At 37.9% G+C, this 23,738-nt stretch overlaps 1 protein-coding gene across 5 annotated transcripts in view; it reads left to right on the top strand.

The window, feature by feature from the left end:
- The window catches only part of ARID4B (AT-rich interaction domain 4B), a 126,197-nt gene that overhangs the window by 545 nt on the left and 101,914 nt on the right, over nt 1–23,738 (top strand). For all 5 annotated transcript variants that reach the window (XM_045537027.1, XM_045537026.1, XM_045537028.1 and 2 more), the window contains exon 2: nt 710–764. In XM_045537027.1, coding sequence (XP_045392983.1) covers nt 759–764 — 6 coding nt within the window. In that variant the 5' untranslated portion in view covers nt 710–758. The remainder of the gene's footprint in view (nt 1–709; nt 765–23,738) is intronic.

Raw genomic sequence — 23,738 nt, 5'->3', positions numbered from 1 at the left:
CAGGGGAAGATCGCCGTGGTGGTCTCACCGGCGCCTGGATTCAGGGCCTCGGCCTCCCGGGAGCCCGCGTCCCCCCTCCCGCTGTGGCCGTGTCCGAGCCGCCCCCTGGCCGGGCGGCCGCACACTCAGCGGTTTGGGGCCTCGGTGGGGGCCCTGGCGGGGTAGGGGGCCGTGCCGCCTCCCGGGCCCTCGGCTCTCGGGTCGTGCCCGCGACGGGGGCAGATGTCGCTCCCACTCCCACTTGTCGGGTCTCCATTCGGAACGGGACGTGGGCAGAGGCTCTGCGGAGGGTCGGTCCTGCCCGCCGCCCTCGGGCCCGCCCGGCCCCTTGGCGGCCCCCGGCCGGGCTCCCCCTCCGACGCGGGGCTGTGCGGCCCGTGGGGGCGCGGAGAGGCCCACGGAGAGGGCGGCCGGCCCCGCGCCGGACTCCGGGCTTGTTGTTGAGTTTCTTCTCTGACAGAAATGGCGTCATTGTCGGAGACGGGAAACTCCGTCTGGTCCCGACAATGGGGACGGGAAGCCGCCGAGCTGTGTAGGTGGCTGGGTTTGCGGGGATGGCGAGGCCAGAGGGAGCCCCGCATCGGCGTGCGGTGGGTCGGGGGCCGACGCCCGGTGCGGTTCGGGGCTCGGGCTTCGCTCGGTTCCCTCCCTCCGCCGGTGCCGAGGGGTGGCCGGGGTGTTGACGGGGTGTCTTTTGTTTCCCCTCCAGGTGCAGGTGAACCTGGTGTTTTCGAGGATATATTGGTCCCAGAGTCATCATGAAGGTAAGGTTGCCTACCGAAAACGAACCTCTGGGGTTCCAGAATTCAGGAAGTAAGGGGTTTGGACGAGGTCGCTGTGTGGGGCCTCCAAGTTGTGCATAGGAAGGTGTGTTTGGTGGCTCGGTGACCGAGCCCTTTCCCCAGGAGACGTGGGGGTCAGCTGTGCTGAATATTCACGGGCTTTGCTGTGGAGTTGGAGTCAGTTATAGGATATCTCATTGGAGATGATTCTCCTGTATACGTCGTCTGTTTTTGCAGGGAATGATAGGAATAACTGCATGCATTAAAGTGTTGTAAAAAGTAAGATAAAAAGCAGGTCAAGTAATCTGACTCCAGAAACCGAACTGTGTAGTGGTTCTATCAGTTACACTGATGAAAGAAAATCTCATTTATTGTGTGAACAGTGCTGTGAAATTTTAGCAGAAAACCATTTGATTGGCCACACAAATAATCTTAGTTGAAAGATTTTTTAAAAGAGAATTTTGGTGATCTTTATACAATTCACAGATAGCTGCAGTTCCTTGTATTTTCCAGGGGCTTAGGTTGTATGTTTAATCTTTCTTTATTGATCTAGTTGGTCTGCAAATTGCTGAGTTCCTATCTCACGTTCATGTAAATGAAAACATAACCAATGATGTTTCAGGAATGATTCCTCTTTGTTAGTCATAAATCCTAGCTGACCTGTGACCTGTGTAACAGAGTGGGTGAAAAGTGATTTTGTTAGGTACACTATCTACCTTGGTGTTGGATGAGAATTTCTTAAGAAAAGTGTTGAGTTGAATAATATATAGTAAGTTCAGAAGCTGAATAAGTACAGGGTTTAGTTTGGAAGAAATGTTGTAATTTGTCACAGTTCCCAATGTACTGCCTGTCACATCTTAAGTACTCTGTAAATGTTTGGTTAAAAGAAATGTTGTAAGTTGAAGGTCTTTTAGATTTAAATTTTCTTTTTTTCTTTCTTTCGTTTCCCTTTTAAAAAAAAAAAGTCTGTTTGAAAAAATGAAAGTATGTTGGAAACTTTAGCCTTAAAAGTTTCAGGGTAAAGACTAGGCAAATGCAAATTTTTTGGTATTATTTTAGAACTACTAATTTTAAGTGCTCATCATTTCCATTCTTACTGCCTTTTAAAACAGGGTACTATTAATGTTAAAAGGAAAATGTTATTAAAATACAGTTCTAACTTTATATAAGAAGGACTTCCTGTTATTGTAAGTACAGCAAATCTTCTCTTAGGGAATCAAGTAGTAATCTCTAGTACTAAACATTTAGCTTATTTTCTTGTATGATAAAAGATGAGAAGCTGTACGTGATTTGTATTTGCTTTAGAAAAAATTGCAATGAAGAATGTTTTTAGTGTTGATTATACTGGGCTTAAATTTTCTTTTTTATGTGTTCCCAGTTTCTATTTTACAAGATAATTGAGCTGTAGAAGGACTTACGCCATCTATTGGATCTTACCAAACATATTTATACTTTGAAGCAAGCTTTTAGGTTTGAATTATCTATCCTATTATTGACAAAAAACTCTTAAATTTTATTAAATGACAATGTATTGAGGTAATTGAAAGAGTATTTTATAATATTTAGTAGTAGTACTTTCTGGTTGTTGCTTTAAAGTTCTGAAGTAAAGAAAAATGCATATGCTATTTTAAATATTACATGTTTTAGCAGCAATTTTCCTGTAGTACCACCTTCAAGAATTTAAAAATAAATCCCTGTTACTGACTAGTGTACAAATATCTTGTAATATTTTTGCACAGTGTGTTTTTGAGAAATAAGACTTATAACAGAAAAGCAGTTTGTGCTTTAATGTAGACCATGATGTGGATGTTATGTTGGGTTTATGTCAGGTTTATTTTTCATACTTTTGATAAACTTTTCATTGTTAGCAATAGCACCATTATCAGGAAATGATAGGTTATTGAAGTTTGTAAATAATTTCAACACTTAATTTTTATTAATGTGAGATAAATTTCCTACTTTTTTATATAAAACTTTTTTCTGCTTGTTTTGTGCATGTTATTAACATCTCTTATTACATTGCAGTAAATTTTTTTTCAGAGGTTTAACATGATAGAACTTTATTTCTCACTACTGCAGTAAATTTTTGAATGGGTGGGATGGGCTAGACATATCAGACTCTTTAAGAGATAAGTGATTTAGATGGTTTTACTTAGAATCTGGGTAGATGGGCTTTTTCAGATGTACCATTCTTTCTTCTACACTAACTGGCTTAGACCACATAAAAATAATGGATTGATTACAAATGCCCTTTCTTAATGCTGTGTGCATGTTCTTTTTCCCTTTCTCTTTCTACTTTCTCTCTTCTTCTCTCTCACTTCCTTCTCCTCTCTCCCTACCTTTTCCTTTCCTTTATCCCTTCTTACCTTCCTTTCCTCTTTTCCTTCTGATGCACCCCTGTTTCATAAATCATTCATTTAACAACAACCCCTTCCATGTGTTAGGCAGTGTGGAATGAAGCTGAATAAAGTATCTGACCTACTCTCGATGAGCTCACAGTTTAGAAGACAGAAAAATTAAAACTTACAGCATATTGAATAATAAGAGTACATATATATATTATTTCAACATACAGTAATTGTAGTAAATGCTATGGGAGGACAGAAAGAGGACATCTAAATCAGAGAGCCATGGAAAGTTTTCTGGTGTAGTTGATATGTAAGCTGAGTGTTAAAGCTTTTACCAGGCAAGAAAGGGAAGAAAAGAGTGTTTCAGACAGAGAGGTAACAACATTGGAAAATAAAGAACAAAACAAGGTGATGTATCTGGAAACTATACATAGTTTGCTGTGGTTGAATTAAAGCATGATGTATGTTGGGTAGGAGTAGGCAGGCAATGATGGGAGATGAAGCCAAGTGAGGGAGTTGAAAATTTTCTTGAAAGCTACATGGAACCACTGAATGTTCTTAGTAAGGGGTAAAGATGTGGAGAGATCACTTTGGTAGTATTGTGGTGAATACATCGAAAGGGAGATGTGCATGGAAGGTCTGGAGATTCCAGATGAGAAATCCAAGTGAGAAATGAACGAGGGCCTGAATTAATGCAGTGGGAGTGGAGCAGAGGGGATACATCTGAGACATTTATTAAGCAGTATTCAAGACCTAGTAACTCACCCTGAGGTAAGAGGAGGATGGAGGTTTCTATCTTGGAAATTAGATGGATGTTATTGTCATTTGAAGCATGTTGTCATTGGAGTAAAGATGAATAGAGTTTTGAGTATTTAAGGGAATATGTAGGAGGTCCACATCCAAATGGACTTATTAATTAAGAGGTAAGATTAAGAGAGCAGGTAGGATGAAGCCAGAGTCTTGGTTAATCCAGTGTGGGTGTTAACCTTATCATTCATACTTAACTCTAATATTTGAAGGGATTCAAGATCCATAATATAGCAAATGTATTTTGTGCTATAAATCTGTGGTCTTTTTGATGGACAGGTAATTTTGCAAAACTAACTTGTTTTCTGTCCAAATTGCTAAATCTTTGTTTATTGTAATTTTAAAAACTATACTAGATGAGTACATATTTCACTGAAGAATGTGTTTTTGCCAATTCAGCCAGTAAATTCAGTCACTGAACAGATTATGTACCTTCTTTGTAGCAGACATGGTTCTGGGTTTTGAGGATGCAGCAGTGAACAGATAAGAGCTTACCTTCATGGAGTTTTCTTTCTACTAGGGTAGACAGACACCAGGAAAAAAAGAAGTAATAAATGTTAGGAAGAGAAATAAAGCAGATTAAGAGGTTAGAGTGACAGAGGTGTTACTTTAGATTAGGTAACAACTAATAATGGAGGGCCTGCTTGAGGAGATGATATGTAAGTGTGGTGTGAAGCAAGTGATAGAGTGAGCCATTCACTTTTCTAGAGGAAGAGCATTCTCTGCCGAAAAGCCAAATGCAAAGTCCCCGAAGTGAAATGTGCTTGGCATGTTTGAGCGTGGCATATTTAAGGAAGGCCATCAGGGCTGGAGTGGTAGGAGATGCTAGAGAGGGTCACAAAGGCCGGTACAATGTGTAAGGCCTTCTAGAAAGAACATGGTAGGGACTTGAGTAAATCAGAATGTGTTAGAAAGTCTTTGAAGGGTCTTGAGTGAAGTGAACAGATACATATTTTAAAAAAGAACATCAGCTGTGGGGTAGAGAATAGACTGTGGCAGTAAGAGTAGAAGTGGGGAGGTCAGTCACAAGGCTCTCCGGCCAGTTCTGGGGAGAGATGGTGGCAGACCAGGAAGGAGAAGCAGTAGTATCGGATGTATTTATTTGAAGGTGGGGATGATTGGATTTGAATGTATTGGGTGAGGGAAAAAGTTCTACTTGCTGCTACTTACAGATGAGTATTCCCCCGCGCCCTTTAAAAAATTTTTTTTGCTGTGATTAGTTTGGTTGATGGGATTCTTAGAACTCAGTATAACCAAGAAGGCATTTCCAACTCTTAGCCTTTCCTCAGTAATGAGTAGTGAACATTGAGCTGAGCAGTCCTGTCAGTTGTTTTTGGTTTTATTTTTGAATTTTAAAAAATGAGATATAATTCACATACCATAAAGTTCACCCTTTTAAAGTGTTGAAATTCATTACTTGTTAGTATTTCACAAGGTTGTGCATCTATTACTACTATCTTTTTTAGATTTTTAAATTTTTATTTAAATTTTATTTTTTTAGGAACAAAGTCTTACTCTATTGCCTAGGCTGGCCTCAAATTCCTGGGCTCAAGTGATCCTTCCATTGTAGGCTCCAGAGAAGCTGGGACTGTACAACTGGGCCTCACTGTCCATCACTACTGTCTTTAACTCCAGAACATTTTCATCCAATGAAAAAGAAGCCCCTTATTCATTAGCAGTCACTCCCTGTTCTTCCCTTCTGTCCTTGCGCTGGCAATCAGTAATCTACTTTCTATCTGGAAGGATTTGCGTATTCTGGACATTTCCTATCAATGGAATCATATAATATGTGGCCTTTTGTGTCTGAAAACATTTTTAGAATATTTTCAAGTTTCATCTGTTTTGTAGCGGGTGTCAATACTTTATTCCTTCTTATTGCTGAATAATATTCCATTTTATGTATTTACCACATTTTGTTAGTCCATGTGTTACTAATACTTTGTGGGCATATGGGTTTTTTTCTACTTTTTGCCTATTAAGATAATGGTGCTGTGAACATTTGCATACAAGTTTTTGTGTGAACGTATATTTTTAATTCTCTTGGGTCCTAGGAATGGACTTTTCAGTTTTAGGGTGGTAATATTACCTGTATGATAACCTGTTGAGTGCTAAGTGTTTAACTTCAGGTGTTTTGTTTTGTGGCAAGTGGCCCAAAGAGTTGGATATTTAAAGTAAGTCATGCACCATTTATTGAACACGTACTATATTCTAGTCTCCATTGTAGCCATTTAGAATATATTAATGAACAAAACAGCTAGAAATTCCTGGCTCTGGATTTTACATTTCAAGGTGAAAGGGCAGACAAATAAGAATAAATATAAATAAATAAATAAATTTCTAGTTTGTTAGGTGACCCAGTAGTATGGAAGTAAAAAAAGAATAGAGCTGGGTAAGGAAGATAGAGAACGTGGGGGCTGGGGCAGGTTGCAGTATTGCATAAGGAGGTCAGGTTAGGCTTTATTGAGAAGACATTTGAACAAATACTTGACTGAAGGAGGCAAGTCAGTTAGCCATGTGGCTTTCTGGCAGGACAGCCTTCAGAGCTGCTCAGCATGTTCAGTGAACAGTATAGAGGCCAGGGTGGCTGGAGTGGAGGAATGAAAGAAGACAATGGGTGGAGATGGGGTTAAGACAGGTAAAGGGGCTGTGGGTTGGGGGTGGAGCAGATCAGATCTCTAGGTCCTTGGAGGTGCCTTTGTAAGGGCATGGCTTTCACTGTGATACAAACGGGGAGCCTCTGCAGGTTTTGAGTGGAGTGGTGCAGTATCATTACAGAGTGGCAGAGTTGCATTAGATTTTTGAAATGGTCACTGAATGCTCTGTTAAAAACAGCCTGTAGGTGAGTCAAGGATAGAAGCTAACCAGTTTGGAAGTTGTTTTGATAAAGGATATGGCAAGATGATTGGTGGCCTCAGTGAGGGAATGAGGGATGGTCAGATTATAGATGTCTTTTGAAGATAAGACCAACAGGAGTTCCTGTCAGACTGAATGTAGGGGAAGGAGAAAGAGTCAGAGGGGACACCAAGATATTTTGGCTGAATGACTGGAAAAAGAGTTTAGGATGAACTGCAGTTTTAGTTTTTATATTTTATACTTGTGAAAAACGCTTACTGGTATATTACTCTGTGAAATGTGGCTCTAAACAAAATACAGATGTGCTGTATTCATTTTTTACTAACGGACACATTTAAAAGAGTTGCAAACTTTTATTCTTGATGAATTGTTTAAAAACAGGATTTATGCTTGCCTTCCTTTTGGTGTCACAGAACAGAAGTAGTGAATCTTGTAGGATGTTTACATTCATGAAACGTATGCACTATTTTTCTGTGTAAGATGACCCACAATAAACAATGGAAACCATAGTCACATTAATTCTTTTGATTTTAAACAAATTGCAGATTGTGGAAGGTGTGGATTTTGTAAGGTGTGTAATACAAATAGAATTAATTTAAAGTTTTTATTGATTAAGTGCAAAGTATCACTTTTAGCTTGTAACTTAATTTGAATATAAAAGACTAAGGAAAATATTAAAGAAAATGTCAATACTGCTTCTTTTCAGTTTAGCCTTCTTTAAACCTAATGGACATTGAATAAAATATAAGCTATAAACTAACTGTTGTTCCCAGGATGATTGAAATATTTTTGTTTAATTAATTTGCATCAAAATAAGACAGTGTATTTGTTCGCTCTTAAACTACTAATCAATATGTTTAACTTAATTTTAAAAGAGAACTCTTGTTATAAAACTTTTTACATTTTTGCTGTCTTAGGAGTGCAGGAAATTCTAACATTCAAGTTTTCCATGGAAAATAATGTGTTTTAGAAATCTGATAATTTTCATTCTAAAATTGGAGACAGCATTCAGGTTTGGGGAAGAAAAATTGAAGTTATGAAAGTATATAAACAGTTTACGAGAAAATAAAGCAGATCTTCTAAGGTCAGCATAGAGAAACCAAATTTCATGCTCACCTTACCATACTAATGGTCATGTTTTAGACTGGTTAATAGAAGAAAGGGACATAGGAAAAGAGGCCAAAAAGGGGAAACGTTTTTAAAACAAAACTTGCTTTACTCTGAGCATAGTTTCCAGTATTCCTTAATTAACACTTGCTCATACTTTACTCATGAAGTACAAATGCAGGCTTCGGAGGAGAGGAATCATAGCTTTCATCAAATTCTTCTTTTTGTAAAATTATCATTACTATTTTTTAAGTAGAGACGGGTCTCACTATGTTCCCTAGGCTGGTCTTGAACTCCTGGCCTCAAGTGATCCTCCTGCCTTGGCCTTCCAAATGCTGGGATTACAGGCATGAACCAGTGCACCCTGTCATTTCATGAGATTCTTGATGGAACCTCAATACAAATGTTATACACAGCTCTGTAGCATCATCTGTTGCTGATCTGCTGCTGATCTATTTCCTAGGAATAGTTGTGTGTGTATCCTTCTACTCTTCCCATTAAGAAAGAGTTAACCAACCAGTCACTATTCATTTTTTAATTTTTTAAATTTAAATCATTGCATAGCCAGAAAAAATTTTTTATTATATTGTTTCTGAGATGTTAGCGTTTACATGAATGCATATATAGGTTGAGTATCCCTTATCTGAAATGCTTCGGACCAGAAGTATTTCAGATTTTGTAATGTTTGCATTTATATACTTACTCGTTAAGCATCCCAAATACTGAAAATCCACAATGATCCAATGAGCATTTCCTTTGGGTGTCATGTTGGTGCTCAAAAATTTTGGATTTTGGGTTTTTCAGATTAGGGATATTCAATCTGAATTGCTGGAAATATTTACTTTTTTGAATGCCTAAGAAGAATCTGAATTTTTTCAATTATAGTTGGCCTTTGATTCATGGAAAAATTTTATGAAATAATTTCAAAAGTTTACTCAGGAAATCTGGAATTATAGTTTTTAGCAAATGGGTATTATTTATGAAACTACTATAAAACTTAATATATGCCCTCTCTTACCTTTTGCACAGTTTTTTGCCCTAATAGGGTTATCTAAGGTGAGGATAATATCTAACTGTGAATAACCAGATGTACTTAGCTTTAGGATTCAGTTAGAAATAAGTATAAAATTTGACATTACTCTGTGTGGCATCAGTGTCTTTCCAGCTTAACATTAGTGTTGGTAGTAAGGTGGTAGAAGTAGCTACTTCTCTGGGTCATGATTATTGATTTGTAAGGAAGAAAATCTTACAGAAAATAGTGTATATCACTTCATCAGTTAAGAGAATAATAATTCTGCATATAGCTTTATACGATTAAAATGTGTCAGGTTATATAGTATATCCTGGACAGTGGGACAGATACTTTATGTAGACTTTTTCTTTCTTTCTTTTTTTTTTTTTGGAGACAGGGTCTTGTTGTGTTGCCTCAGCTACTGTGACCTCAAACTCCTGGGCTCAAGTGATCCTCCTGCCTCAGCCTCCCGAGTGTCTGGGACTACAGGCGTGCACCACCATGCCTGGCAAATTTTTCTATTTTTTGTAGAGACGGAGTCTTGCTGTTGCTCATGCTGGTCTCAAACTCCTGACCCCAGGCAATCCTCCCACCTCAGTCTCCCCGAAAGTGCTGAAATTACAGACATGAGCCATTTTACTGGCCTAGATTTTTCTTATTTAAGCCAGTATTTTCTAGTTGATAGGTAAATTGTTGGCGATGTGGCTTAACTCTAGGATATCTGAAGTCCCATATAAAGTTTCTATTAATGCTGCCTGCTAATTTGATAATGTTTGTATTACAGGGCATAATTGCTTATGAGGGCATAATTATTGATAACTGTTTAATAACTTTAAGTGAAAAATCACACTTTTTTTTCTTTTTTTCTGCCCACACTAGAGTGGCACAAGCCATAATGCCTGGCTAATTTTTCTATTTTTTGTAGAGGTGGGATTTTGCTATGTTGCCCAGCTTGTCTTGAACTCCTGGTCTCAAGAGATCCTCCCAAAGTTCTAGGATTACAGATGTGAGCCACTGTGCTGGGCCCACACTTTTAAAATATAATTGATAGGCTGGGTGTGGTGACTTGTGCCTGTAGTCTCAGCTGCTTAGGAGGCTGAGGCAGGGAGATCGCTTGAGCCCAGGAGTTCGAGGCCACAGTGCACTATGATCACACCTATGAAGAGCCACTGCACTGCGGCCTGGGCAACATAGTGAGACTCCATCTCTAAAACAAAACAAAAAAATATCATTTACTTTAATAGCAGAAATGAAGATTATAAACTACAGCCTTTGAGAAAATGACATTTAAAGAAAAGATTGGCTTTACACTTACAGTAAAAATAAATACTTTATATCTATATTATATATAGCTTAAATATAACATATATAAATCATATTTAAACATAAAGAACCAGATTTCTTTATTCTGAGAACTCTTTGCTCTCATTTCTAACCTTTACTTTCCTAGTTCTTACTGATGCAGAAGCTTCTCTTAGTGAGTATAATACTTGTCCTCTCTCCTAATTTACTGCTTGAATATGACTGTAAAAACTGTCTTTGTTTAGCTAAAGTGCCTAATAAACATTGTAGCTTAGTGATTAAGAGCATATGTCTTGGAGAGAGAGAGTGTTTTTGTTTCCAGTCCTGTCTCTCTGTCCTTTTGGCTGCTAAGGTTTGGGTAAATGTACTTATTTTTGAAGTGAACATAAACATCAGTTTCATTTTTTGTAAAATAGGAATAATAGCACCTATCTTGTAAGGTTGTGTAAGTTACACTAAATGAAATAATGTATTTAAAATGCTTTACGCTGTGCTTGGCATAGTCCTGAGGAGTCAGGACACAGTAGTATATTATTGGCAGGCGGCTGTCACTTTTTAAAATAAACTGATAGAATGAGGATTCTTTGAATCAAGACTGCTTGGGATCGAATTGCAACTCCTGCTTACCAAGTTTTGGGCAGCTTTCTTAAACTTTCCAAGAAGGCTGGTGTCCTTATTTAAATTGAGGAATGATTGTAGTACTTAACCTCGGGGTTGCTTGGGGTGACTCAATGTGATAACAGAATTTATTACATACTAAGTTCCCAATAAATTGTAGCTATTATAATTAGTTCTACAGAAGAAATTGCAAATTATTGTGAATTTATTTTTTTTATTTTTATTTTTTCTTTATTTTCTTTCATATGTATCCCAACAGCAAGTCAGAAGCTATCTTGTGAATTTCAGAGTGATGTTTATTTTGAAGTTGCAGTTTTGTGATTAAGATTAAAATCTTCTATTTTTGTCTTTTTGAAATCCTTAAAAACAAGGTTTAGTGGAAAGTGAAAACCAGATTTCTTTTTTCTAAGAACTCTTTGCTTTCATTTCTCACCTTTATTTTCCCAGTACTTACTGATGCAGAAGCTTCTTTTAGTGAATATAATACTTGTTCACTCTCCTAATTTGCTGCTGTCTTGCCCAGATGGGATTTTTTTAAGGGAAAAGTAAATTTTACTTCCAAGCCTAGAGGGTTTTAGTGGGTTAGGTGAACCACCAGAGATACTTATTTTCTGGGTAAGTGTCCACCTCAAGCCTTACTTACGTAGGGCAAAAAATTTTTTCATCTCTTGATCAGATCGCTGTTCTGATGTGGCACTTAGTCACCTGAAGCAGGTCGGGCACGGTGAGCCTCTGGGGGTGGGGCAAATGAGTGCTGGGGCCCTGCCAAACCCAAGAGTCTCCTCTCTAGAGAGGAGTAAAAAGAAAGCCGAACAGGCCTGAAGACAAAGGAGTCACTATTGCTGTCAAGGTTTAAGTAAGGCAGCTTGGCTTGTGTTTGTTTTGGACTTTTAAAAAGATTTAGCTTTTCACATTTTCAATTTTTCTTGGTAAGGATATCTCATCAAAGGACTCATTTCTGTTTTTTTAATCTGAATATTCTTACTGAAAATTACTCAGTGATTTCTTTTTTAAAAAAGTCAAACCAGAGGCCTTTTGACATTTAATAAGTCAAAACTTTTGCATTGCTCCAACTGGTAGAAACATTTTTTCAAACTAATTCTACTACCAAAATTAAAGAAGTTTTTGGCTGGGAATGTAATCACAGCACTTTCGGAGGCCTGTTTGGGAGGGTTGCTTGAGCCTTCAAGTTCGAGACTAGCCTGGGTGACATAGCAAGACCTCATCTCTCTAAAAAAAATTTAAAAAATTAGCGGGGAGTGGTGGTTTGTGCCTGAAGTCCTCGATACTTGGGAAGCTGAGCCAGGAAGACCACTTGAGCCCAGGACTTTGAGGCTGCAGTGAGCTGTGATCACACCACTGCAGAGCACTCCAGCCTGGGTGATAGAGCTTGAAACTGTCTCTTAAAAATAAAAAAGCTTTTATTTTGAAAACAATAAAAATTTGCTGTAAATATCAAAAATGACAGAATACTATACAGTGAACAAACAGTAAAAGTCTGCCTTCCTGTTGGTCACCTGATTAAACAGTTTGGGGTGTATTCTTCCATACCTATTTCATTGCACATATAAACTTACATGTAAGTATATAATGTTTGGCTTTATAAAAATGGGCTCATATTGTGTATATTCATAATTTTCTTTACTTCCTTCTGTATCATTGCATACAGATCTGTGTCATTCTTTTTGATGGCTTTAGCGAGATTTTATTTGCATTCAACGTATTATTTTCTCTACAACCAAATGATTTATGTAGGGTACCACTATGTTTGTTTTAGTTTTGGTAGATCTGTAGAAGCCTCACTTACAGCAGCGTTTAGTATTCAGTAGGTACTCATTGTGTATTGTTTATTTATTTGGATGTCTAGTACTGCTAGGTGGTGAATGATCTCACTACCTGTAACAGGTACAAAGCCACTCATAGTGGTATAAGTTATTGCAACTACCAAATACTAATGAAATCTAATTGCATGAGATTGCTACTAAAAGGTAAGCTGTGAGGAATTAGTGAAGGAGCATCCCTGTGCTATATGGCTATTTCTAAAGAAGCTTATGCTGTTCTTTGGGATCCCTGCTAGCATTCATTAGAAAGGTTAAGTTTGCAACAGAGCACTGTAGGCAATGACCCCAACAGATGCTCAGGGTCAGAATATATGGTTTATAAGGGATTCTTTAACACTATAGTTATATAATGTTTTTATGTGGCACATCATGTTTTTAAAGTTTCATAAGCATTAGGTGTTTCTTATAATATCCCTTTGAGGCAGGTCAGCAGCATTTTTCCTTTTTTATGGTTGAAGAAGCAGATATAAAGATGTTGAGTGATTTGCCCACAGGCACACATTAAACTGATCACAGAGCCTGTTCTTTTGTTAGTAAACTGAACCATGCTGCCTCTCTACTAGTTATTCTAAATGAGTAATGAAGTTGTTGCCATTTAGTGACCTTTTGATGGCTTTGTTGAATAGTAAATTTAGTTTAGGAACCTTTTATCTACTTTCTTTATTGAAAGAAAACAGTTTTAAGGTTAGAATTTACTTGCATCGTGGTAATAAGCATTCTTATGTAAACTTACCATATTCTCTTAAAAATTAGAATAAATTATATGAAAATATATTAAGATGAACTACAGTGGACTTAGTTCTTCTGGGAGAACCTTTGCTAGCTTGAAAATGGGTTGTGTTGGGCGTGGTGGCACGTGACTGTGTTGTCAGCTACTCCGGTGGTTGAGGCAGGAGGATTGCTTGAGCCCAGGAGTTTGAGGCTGTAGTGGGCCCTGATCATGCCTGTGAATAGCCACTGCATTCCAGGTTGGCAACACCAACCTGACAGAGACTTTGTCTCTCAAAAAAAAAAAAAAAGGTTAGTATTGTAAATTAAAATGTTAGAGGAAAATGGTACAATGCTTTGAAGAGTTAATATTTTAAAGTAGGAGAAAAATGAATCCTCAGGTTATATTGCCATAAGTAATTTTGAGTTGAAACACTGTGGCCCACATAGCTAGAAGAGACTTTCAAAGTTCATTTGGCCCTGTGGAATTAAGACCCTAACCATTCTGCCAGTTGACAACGCAGAAGGTTATGTAGACTAAAAAAGTATTATCTGGGTAGCTTCCCTTAAATTATAAGTTTACTTTGTCCATTTGAAACATTTTCTGTTTACTTGTTTGTACTTGGTTCTATTATTCCATTTCCCCTTGAATTATTTTTCTCTAATTTATATGTGCAATCTTTTTTCTTCCCAGTTAAATAACTCCAACTTCAGTCTTTCTGCATTGATGGAAGTAGCGAGGGGGGTCAATTAATATACAACTATTGCAAAAAGATTTTATTTAAGGGATCATACAGAGTCTGAAAATTATATATTCACAGTTGGACTGTTAAGACAGATGCTTTCATGTGAATGTAAGTCTGTGATAATAAATAATGATTAATCCTCATGTAGTTTGGTAGCACAATCCTAATTTTGAGCAAGGATGTAATTTCTGAATTCATCTTTTATTGCTATAGTAACATCCCTTTTATGTCACCGTTAAGCTGTTATCAGTTTTGTCTTGTTTTGAAATAGTATTATGATATTTATTACACCAGCCTCTGTCTTGGTCGTGTTCTTTTTGCCATCATCGTCAACATCGTTTTTTGTTATTGAATGATGATCATTTTGCTATTACTTAATTGCTTAATATATGTCAGTCTTTTCTTATATTTTAAAATTTAATCTGCAAAAAAATCCTCAGAGGTATCTATGAATGTTCTTATTTTACAGATGAAAAAATCAAGGCTGAGAGAGATTATGTAATTTACCTAGGGTCATGTCACCAGTAAGTGGCAGAGCTAGGATTTAAATCTAAACTACTCCAAACCAGAACTCTTCCTAATGCTAATGCTGTTCTACCTCTTATTTAACTTATGTCTTTACTTGGATATCTAGTTTCCTTAGTCCATGGATGATTTAGAACTATCAAATACTGTGTGAGAGCCCCCAGCTACTGGGGAGGCTGAGGTGGGAGGATCCCTTGAGGCCAGGAGTTTAAGGCCAGCCTGGGTAACACAGCAAGACCCCATTTCTTGAAAAACAACAACAACAAATACTTTGTGTGTGTGTGTGTTTGTATCAAGAGGGAGGAATTTTGAAATGGGCATAGTGAGAGCTGTGGATGGACTCAGACACTGAAGGAAAAAGAGACACTTTAAAAACTATAACACATGTATTATTGCTTAGCATTAAGTTCCGTTTTCAAAGGTAGGCTTTGAGTTAGGAAGCTTTTAATGTGTTCCTTATCTTTGTTTAAGAGGGCAAGGGAAGTAGAAAGATTTAGAAAGAGTTCCATTAAATTTTCATAAAAGATAAATCTGTGTTCTGGAAAGTGTAAACTTCATTATTTACAAAAAAATCAACTTCTGTGGAATATGTCATTCTTCCTCGGTGTTGGACAAATAAGTTTTTGCTCTATTTTTAAAGGATATTATGTTTTAAATTCAAGACTAATTACTTCAATCTTTTTTTTTTTTTTTGAGACACAGTCTCACTCTGTCACCCTGGGGTAGAGTGCAGTGGCGTCATCATAGCTCACTGCAACCTCAAACTCCTGGGTTCAAGTGATCCTCTTGCCTCAGACTCCTGAGTAGCTAGGACTACAGGTGCATGCCACCATACCCGGATAATTTTTTCTATTTTTGGTAGAGATGGGGTCTCGCTTTTGTTCAGGCTGGTCTCAAACTCCTGACCTCAAGCGATTCTCCTGCCTCGGCGTCCCAGAGGGCTAGGATTACAGGTATGAGCCACCTCGCCCAGACTAATTATTTCAAATATTTTAGGAGTCAAGAAACTATTGTCTAAGTGTATACAGGTTGAATTTTGAGTTATTGAAAAAGACAGAGGCTTTTATAAGCATATCATTGCTAAATTTTACTTGTTTACTACATAGTTCTTCACAAAACCACTTAGCAAATTTGCTTTTTGTAGAATGGTGGCAGGATTGGGCTCTGTATTTGTTTCTTATTGCTGCTGTAACAAATTGCCACAGATTTAATGACTTAAAACAACACAGATTTATTATTAAATATTTTACAATTCTGGAAGTCAAACATCTGGCATAGGATTTACTAGGCTGCATTCTTTCTGCAGGCTATAGGGGAGAATTGGTTTCCTTGCCTTTTCCAGCTTCTAGGGACTGTATGGTTACTTTGCCTGTGATGTCTCTCCTGTATCTCAAAGCTGGCAGCCTACTGTCTCCGAATCTCCTTCTGACACTCTTTCCACTTACAAGGACCCTTGTGTTAACATTGGGCTCACCCAGATAATCCAGGATAATCTCCCCGTTTTAAGGTCAGTTGATTAGCAAACTTAATTCCATCTGCATCTTTAAATTTCCCCTTGCTAGGTAACATAATATTTTCACATGTTCTAGAGATTAGAATGTGGACATTTTTGGGGAAGGACGCATTATTCTGCCTACCACAGGCTCCTTAGTTTAGCAGAATGAGTTAGCCTTTTAGGCCTGTCTGTAAAATTAGATGAATATTTGCTGTTTACCACAAAGGAATTTTATGAAGATAGAAATTATATGCCAATGCAGACAGGCCATGCAAAGAATACACAATTAATAGATGCCTTCTGGTTGATCTTATCTTCTAGGCAGATGCTTGGGGGATAGGTAGTCTCCAGGGTAACCAGTGAGCTTGGTAAACTCGTCCGAATACCTGACTCTTGTAAAGGCAGGTTTTTGTTTTAGAGTTCAGCCTTTCTGGACCTTTATGTGTTGAGGATAGTGATGATTTATAGAACAATGTTGACAAAATAGATGAGTGCTGCTGAACTCTAATTTGTTTTATGATTTGAATCTGTCTTAATCTAGAAGATACAACTTGTTTTTTAAGCAGGTGGCTTTTCTACTTACTATGATTTCCTAAAGGATTACTGTAGAAAATAAATGAGGAGACCTTGAGTAATTGCACCTTTTTTTTTTTTTGAAGAGACAAGGTCTTGGTCTGTCACCCAGGCTGGAGTGCAGTGGTGTGATCATAGTTCACTGCAACCTTGAACTCCTGGGCTCCTTCAATCTGTTTGGACTCGGCCACAGGGGTGGTCTGGATGTTTAAGAGCAGTAGTGGCCACAGCCCTATTGGTCAGAGAGACCACTAAGTTAACCTTGGAGAAGTCCTTGAAGGTCAGAACTCCCCACTGGGTACAAGGGGTCTTAAAAACAAAAGGTTACCATTGGCTAAAAGGACCATGCCTTACCAAGTACCAGGCTCTCCTGCTGGACTCCCCAGAAATCAGTTTCAAGGTATATCAAACTTTAAATCTGGCCCCCCTGATACCCATGGGACCCCTTACCAACTTAACACATTACTGTACAAAAACTATAGAATAAGTATATCCTATCAGACCAGATTTAAAAGACACCCCCTTGGACAACCCAGATGAAGAATGGTATACACATGGTAGTAAATTCATGCTGGACGACATCTGAAAGGCAGGATATGCTATAGTCAGTCTTAATGGTGTTGTAAAAATAAGAATTCTACGCCCCAGCACTTCTGCCCCAAAGGCCAAACTGATTGCTCTAATAAGAGCCTTAGAGTTGGGGAGAGAAAAGAGAATAGCATCTACGCAGACTCCAAATACGCCCTCCTTATCCTTCACGCCCATGCTACTATTTGGAATGAACAGAGATTACTAATAACAAACAGTTCCCCCGTTAAACATCATTTTGAAATCCTTCAATTATTATAGGCTGTCCTGAAACCAGCCAGGATAGCTATAGTACACCGTAGAGGACATCAAAAGAAAAAGTCAGATACAGCTTCTGACATACGGAACAAACTATCCTCCTGATGACCTGCTTTTAGGCAAATGCTGTGGTCCTGGCTCGGATCCTTTATAATCCCCATTATTATCATAGTTTTTACTTTCCTTTTCTTTCCTTGCATTATTAAACTTTTAAAATCTCTTGTCTCAGGTTGTCCAGACTACCACACAACACATCATGGCACTCCAAGGGTTCTGCCCTGTTCCTCTTCAGAGGTATAAAGAAAGAGACTATCAAAATCCCCTAGATTGGGCTGCTTGTTCCTTCTGCTGGCAGTCACTTGACCTCCCTGAGGGCCCTGAAGATCCCTCCTACCACAGTGAGGTGCCTTAAATCCCATGCCCTGACACCCAGTCCTATTAACAGAGAACAGGATATCAGTGATTTGGGTGCCCATGGGCAGGGTCAGTGTCCCTTACCAGCAGGAAGCAGCTTCAGAAGATGGATCTTCTTCCCTCAGCCTTCCTTGTAAGATTCAACTGCCCAAACCTCTTAAGGGGGGAAATGTTACAGAGTAGGAGACTAGGAGACGGGGCTGAGAACAGATGCAGAGGCTTACAAAGTGGGTGCAGGTGTTGAAATAAACAGCCCCCAGGCAGAAGCTAACTAGGCTACTAGGCTTGGAGCAGATGCAGGCCTTGCTGAGTGGATGCAGGTGTTAAAGTCTAACTAAGACCATAGACAAGAACCAGCTTCAGCTGGCTTGTCTGCTCTCTTGGGTCATCATACGTGAACTTTGGCTAATTATGATATCATTTGCATTGTGGTTTTAAAATTTCTCCATCCTTGAAATTGCCATGACAGCTCTGAAACAACTACATAAAGTATAAAAACAGGAGGGAACCCAATTCTAGGAATTACTACCCAAATTCTTAGAAAAAACCAACCCCTTATCCTTGAATATTCCTCCCCTCAATTAGTGAAGCTTCATAAGACCAAAACCCCTTCCTTTTGGTGCAGCTGCTCTTTTTGAGCCGCCTCTTTTTCTCTTGAGAGAGTGTACTTTCACTTTCAATAAAAGCTACTTGCTTGGCTTAAGTGGTGGGTCCTGAAATTCTTTTCTTTGGAGAAAGAAACCTCCACTTGGAGGACAGTAACAATAGTACATGTGGTACTGTGTACCTAACATTTTTTAAATTAAAATATCTACACCTCATTTTAATGGAGGTGATAATTTCAAGTGGCATTCTTCATTGTCAGACTTCATCAGAGGTAAATTAGAAGCAAAAGAGGATGTGACATTGCTTACCTCATCACCTTGATAATAGAGAGTGGAATTGATTTGTTAGGTTTAAATCCTGCTCTGCCGCTTAACTAGCTGCATGGCCTTAGGCAATTTACTTCTTTGAGTTTTGTTTTCAGTGTATGAAAAATGTGGGTAATAATACTTACTTCAATGCTTTGTTACAAATTAAATATGATGCATGCAAAATACTTATTACTATGTTTGGTTTGTAAGTGCCAAAAAATAATAACTAAAATATATCGTTGGGCTGGGGGAGGACCACTTTACTAGATGTCTTCAGATTCCTAACTGGAAATAGTTTAGAATATGTACTTGATATGGTCAGTGTGCATTGCATTAGATAAGATGGAGTACTTATTACCTGTGCATTTATTTATTAGAAGTCAAATTCTTAGAGCTTTGGTTAATCTTTGCTCTTGCAGCCAAAATATGTGGGGATTTTTTTGCTTCCTGGTTGATTTTTTTTTTTTTTTTTTAGCATTTAATTTAAAAAGGGAATTGAATGGCTTTTAGAACCTCTGGAAAATACCTGTCTTAAGATAATGTAAAATTCAGGAATATAAATTTCAGGTGGGAGATAGCAGAGCCTAGTAGTTAAGAATATAAACTTTCAAATTAGAGTGTTTGAATTCTAATCCTGACATCATTACTTAACTGCCTTGTGACCTTGGGCAAATGACTTAAAGCTTCTCTGATGCTTAATTTTAAATCTTCTCTGAAATGATGATAATGATGAAACCGACCTCCTACTTTGGAAGGATTGAATGAGGCGATCCATGTAAAGCATTTAGTGTGGTGTCTAATATTCACTAAGTGACTCACAGCAGTTATTGTTGTTAGTGATAAATAGGACAAGGGTAGGTATTCAGGTGCTAGGCTATATTGTTTAGAACAGTGTTATCAGTAGGAATATAATGTGAGCCATGTGTAATTTTAAGTTTTTTAATAGTGTGTTAAATAAATTAAAAGAAACAGGTGTTGAAATTCATTATAATATTTTATTTAACCCAGCATACCCAAACCATTCTTATTTCAACATGTTTAGTTGTTATGTCTTATTCAAAATTATTAGTGAGATATTTTACATTTTTTTCACACTGTGTCCTTGAAATCTGGTATGTATTTATACACCTATAGCACATCTTAATTTGGACACTAAATTTCATTGGAGATACTTGCTCTGTATTTAGATATTTTTCAAAGCATAAAAATTTACAGTTGAAAAAGATTCACAAATCCAGGTTGTTTTAAACATACATAAAAGTCATCTAATAACTGACTTGAGTATTAGTTTTTAAGTTACAATTAAATTTTCTTTTTTTTTTTTGGAGACAGTCTTGTTCTATTGCCTTGGGTGTAGAGTACAGTGGTGTCATCGTAGCTCGAACTCCTGTGTTCAAGTGATCCTGTTGGCTCCACCTCCCAAGTAGCTGGGACTACAGGCGTGCAGCCACGATGCCCAGCTAATTTTTCTATTTTTAATAGAGACGGGGGTCTCACTCTTGCTCAGGCTGGTCTTGACATCCTGAGCTCAAGCAGTCCTCCCGCCTCAGCCTCCCAGAGTTCTAGGGTTACAGACCTGAGCCACCCTGCCCAGGTCTACAATTAAAATTAATTAGATAAAATTACAAATTGTGTTCTTCTGTAACAACCACAGTCAAGTGCTCAGTAGCACATGTAGTTGGTGGCTCCTGATTGGACAGCACAGTTTTGGAGGCTCTTTCTGCTGTGTCTCTGTGTTCTTTCCCATGCCTCCTGTTGGAGTTGTTTTATGGTGCTTGTGATTTTGTATTTTCTGTAAGAAAGTTCTTTCACCTTATATAAGGTTTTGCTATCTTCATTTAAGTAGCCCCATACTTTTGTTGAATTCTGGCATTTCTTTTTTTTTTTTTTTGAGACCCAGTCTTGCTCTGTTGCCCGGGCTAGAGTGAGTGCTGTGGCATCAGCCTAGCTCACCGCAACCTCAAACTCCTGGGCTTAAACGATCCTCCTGCCTCAGCCTCCCGAGTAGCTGGGACTACAGGCATGTGCCACCATGCCCGGCTAATTTTTTCTATATATATTTTAGTTGGCCAGCTAATTTGTTTCTATATTTAGTAGAGACGGGGTCTCGCTCTTGCTCAGGCTGGTCTCGAACTCCTGACCTCGAGCGATCCACCCGCCTTGGCCTCCCAGAGTGCTAGGATTACAGGCGTGAGCCACCGCGCCCGGCCTTGGCATTTCTTGATGTACAGAGAATAAATTTTTTTCGTTTCATTTCCTATGCCCTTTTAGATATTATTCTTTGATGGTATCTCATTTGAAAATAGTTAATTTTTCCAATAATTTAAAATGAGTTTCGTTTAAAAATAATCTTGCTAAAATACATCTATATATTCAATAGGTATTGTGTCTATCATGTGCTAGATACCTTTTTTGTTGTTAAAATAACATTTACATACTAAACTTCATATATATAGCCCATTTACCTTTTATTTGACTTAGGTAATAAATTATTTGATTTGATTATTGATACATAATTTATTTTTATATACTTTTTAAAGGAAAATTTAAGATTTTAGTGATTTTAAATAAAATTTTATGTTTTTCTTAATGTATAATATTTAAATTGAAACAAAAACTTAGAGAACACTGTATGCTTTAGGTAGCCTACACAAATTTAAGGAAATATACCATAAATGAAACTTCTGCATAAAAAATTTAAGCCAGGTGCCCTAGAAATTTGTGTGCCTTTGAAAATTTTTAAAATATGGATATGATGGAGGAAAAACATCCATCACTGAAGAATGATATTTATTTAAAATGTGTTACTGTGATTATCCTTTATTTCTCCAGCCAGGCATCTTTAATGTAGAATAAACTATATCTAGTGATAATAGTAGTGGTAAAAAATGATAGCCAAAGTTTAATGAGTACTACTTTGTATGTGTTATGTCTCCTAAGCACAGATATCTCATTTAATCTTTATGACCACACTGTGAGAATACTTTTATTATCCCTGTGAACAGATGAAAACGGGGCCCAGAGAAAGTATTAATAGTAGAGTATGAATTTGAACTCAGGCTGACTCCAAAGCTTACCTTCCTAACAACCACACAACTTACTTACTGGTTCCTGGATAGAGTGAAAAAGCAAATGGAAGTGTTACTTCCCACCCTTGAGTAGTTTTCTGAGTTTCTTTTATGTGGGAGCTGGGTTAGAATGATGTAGAGGGTAGAGAGACAGTGTTTCAGCAACCCATTTAAAGATATTTAAGAATAGGACTAAATATTTAAATTCCTTCTTGTGATAAAAAGATACCAAGTAAAGCCACATTCTTTTCTAGTTCCAGATTCTTTGCACCATACATTTAAAAACTAGCATGGACTGTAGACCCTTTCTGCTTGTCCTAAAATGAAGCTTTAGAATCTTTTGCAGGATAATGCTATGGGCAGCTGCCACCAATGGATAGGAATTATGAGTTCAGACTCTGGTGTAGACCAGCCTTCCTCCTTGGACCTCTTCCTTTCCATTGTATCTCAGAGAACTGCTCCACTTCTAAAAAGCAGTGCCAGGATTCAGATCTCCTCAAATGGTGTAAACACTGATAATCAAGACATGTTTGTTTCTGTGAGCAAATAACTCCTTGATGTATTAGTCTGGTGTTAATTTTGACTAAGTTGTTGAAGTCTTATCATTTGTTATTTCTTCGGATATTAAACCTTCAGGCAATTTTAGAAACACACAGTTTATCCCTTAGAAAAACACTAAAAAGTTTCTTATATATATGAACTCTTGTATTAGGTTCACACTTTAAGATGGCTTTAGAAAGTACAATGAGAAACTTATAATAAGACTACATTTTTTGTTATTGATCAATTAATTACAGAATCTTGGTCTGTTGCCCAGGCTAGAGTGCAATGGCATGATCATAGCTCTCAGTGCAATCTCAAACTCCTGAGCTCGAGTGATCCCCCCCTTTAGCCTTTCAAGTGCTACCACACCTGGCTAATTTATTTGCATTTATTTTTTTTGTAGAGACAGGGTCTCAATATATTACCCCAGGCTGGTCTAGAACTTCTGACCTCAAGCAATCCTCCCACCTCGGCCTCCCAAAGTGTTGGGCTTATAGGTGTCAGCCACAGCGCCTGGCTAATGCTGCAGTTTTTAATAATGTAATGCCTCTGTACGTGGATCAAAGCCAGCTTTTATGGCAAACGTTAACACTATGTTTTGGTTCCCCATCTCCACACCTCTTACGTTATAACTTAGATTGTTGTAATTGTAGTATTAGCTGCGTTGATGAAAGAGATAAGGAGTCCTAATTAAGTATGATGCAGATCTCAAAGTTGAAGTAGAATGAAGCAGTATAACTACATAAGCACCATTCTGCTAAAATAATGCTTAGCTATGGATAGGCACAGAATTTGTTTATAATACAGGTAGTCATTTATATATACATTTAATATGATATAGTTGACTTTTAGATTAAATATATGAGTTTAAACTTTTTGAAGTTTTTTAATTTTTAGAGAATTCAATGATGTTGAAATTCTGGAGGCAAATAAAAATAAATGATTAGCGATGAATACGTTTCAGGGTAACACACATGCCAGTGGTACAGCTTTAAAATTTTATTATGGCAATTTAAAACATACACAAATGAAGTTCATTGATGTTTCACATACTCATTGCCTAAGCTTCAACAGTTGACAGCATTTTGCCATGGTGTTTTTTTTTTTTTTTGAGACAGAGTCTCGCTCTGTTGCCCGGGCTAGAGTGAGTGCCGTGGCGTCAGCCTTGCTCACAGCAACCTCAAACTCCTGGGCTTAAGCGATCCTACTGCCTCAGCCTCCCGAGTAGCTGGGACT

The sequence above is a fragment of the Lemur catta genome, chromosome 25 (assembly GCF_020740605.2).
Source record: "Lemur catta isolate mLemCat1 chromosome 25, mLemCat1.pri, whole genome shotgun sequence".
NCBI classification, from domain to species: domain Eukaryota; kingdom Metazoa; phylum Chordata; class Mammalia; order Primates; family Lemuridae; genus Lemur; species Lemur catta.
The sequence above is the reverse complement of the archived record's forward strand: the minus strand, read 5'-3'. Positions and strand labels throughout refer to the sequence as shown.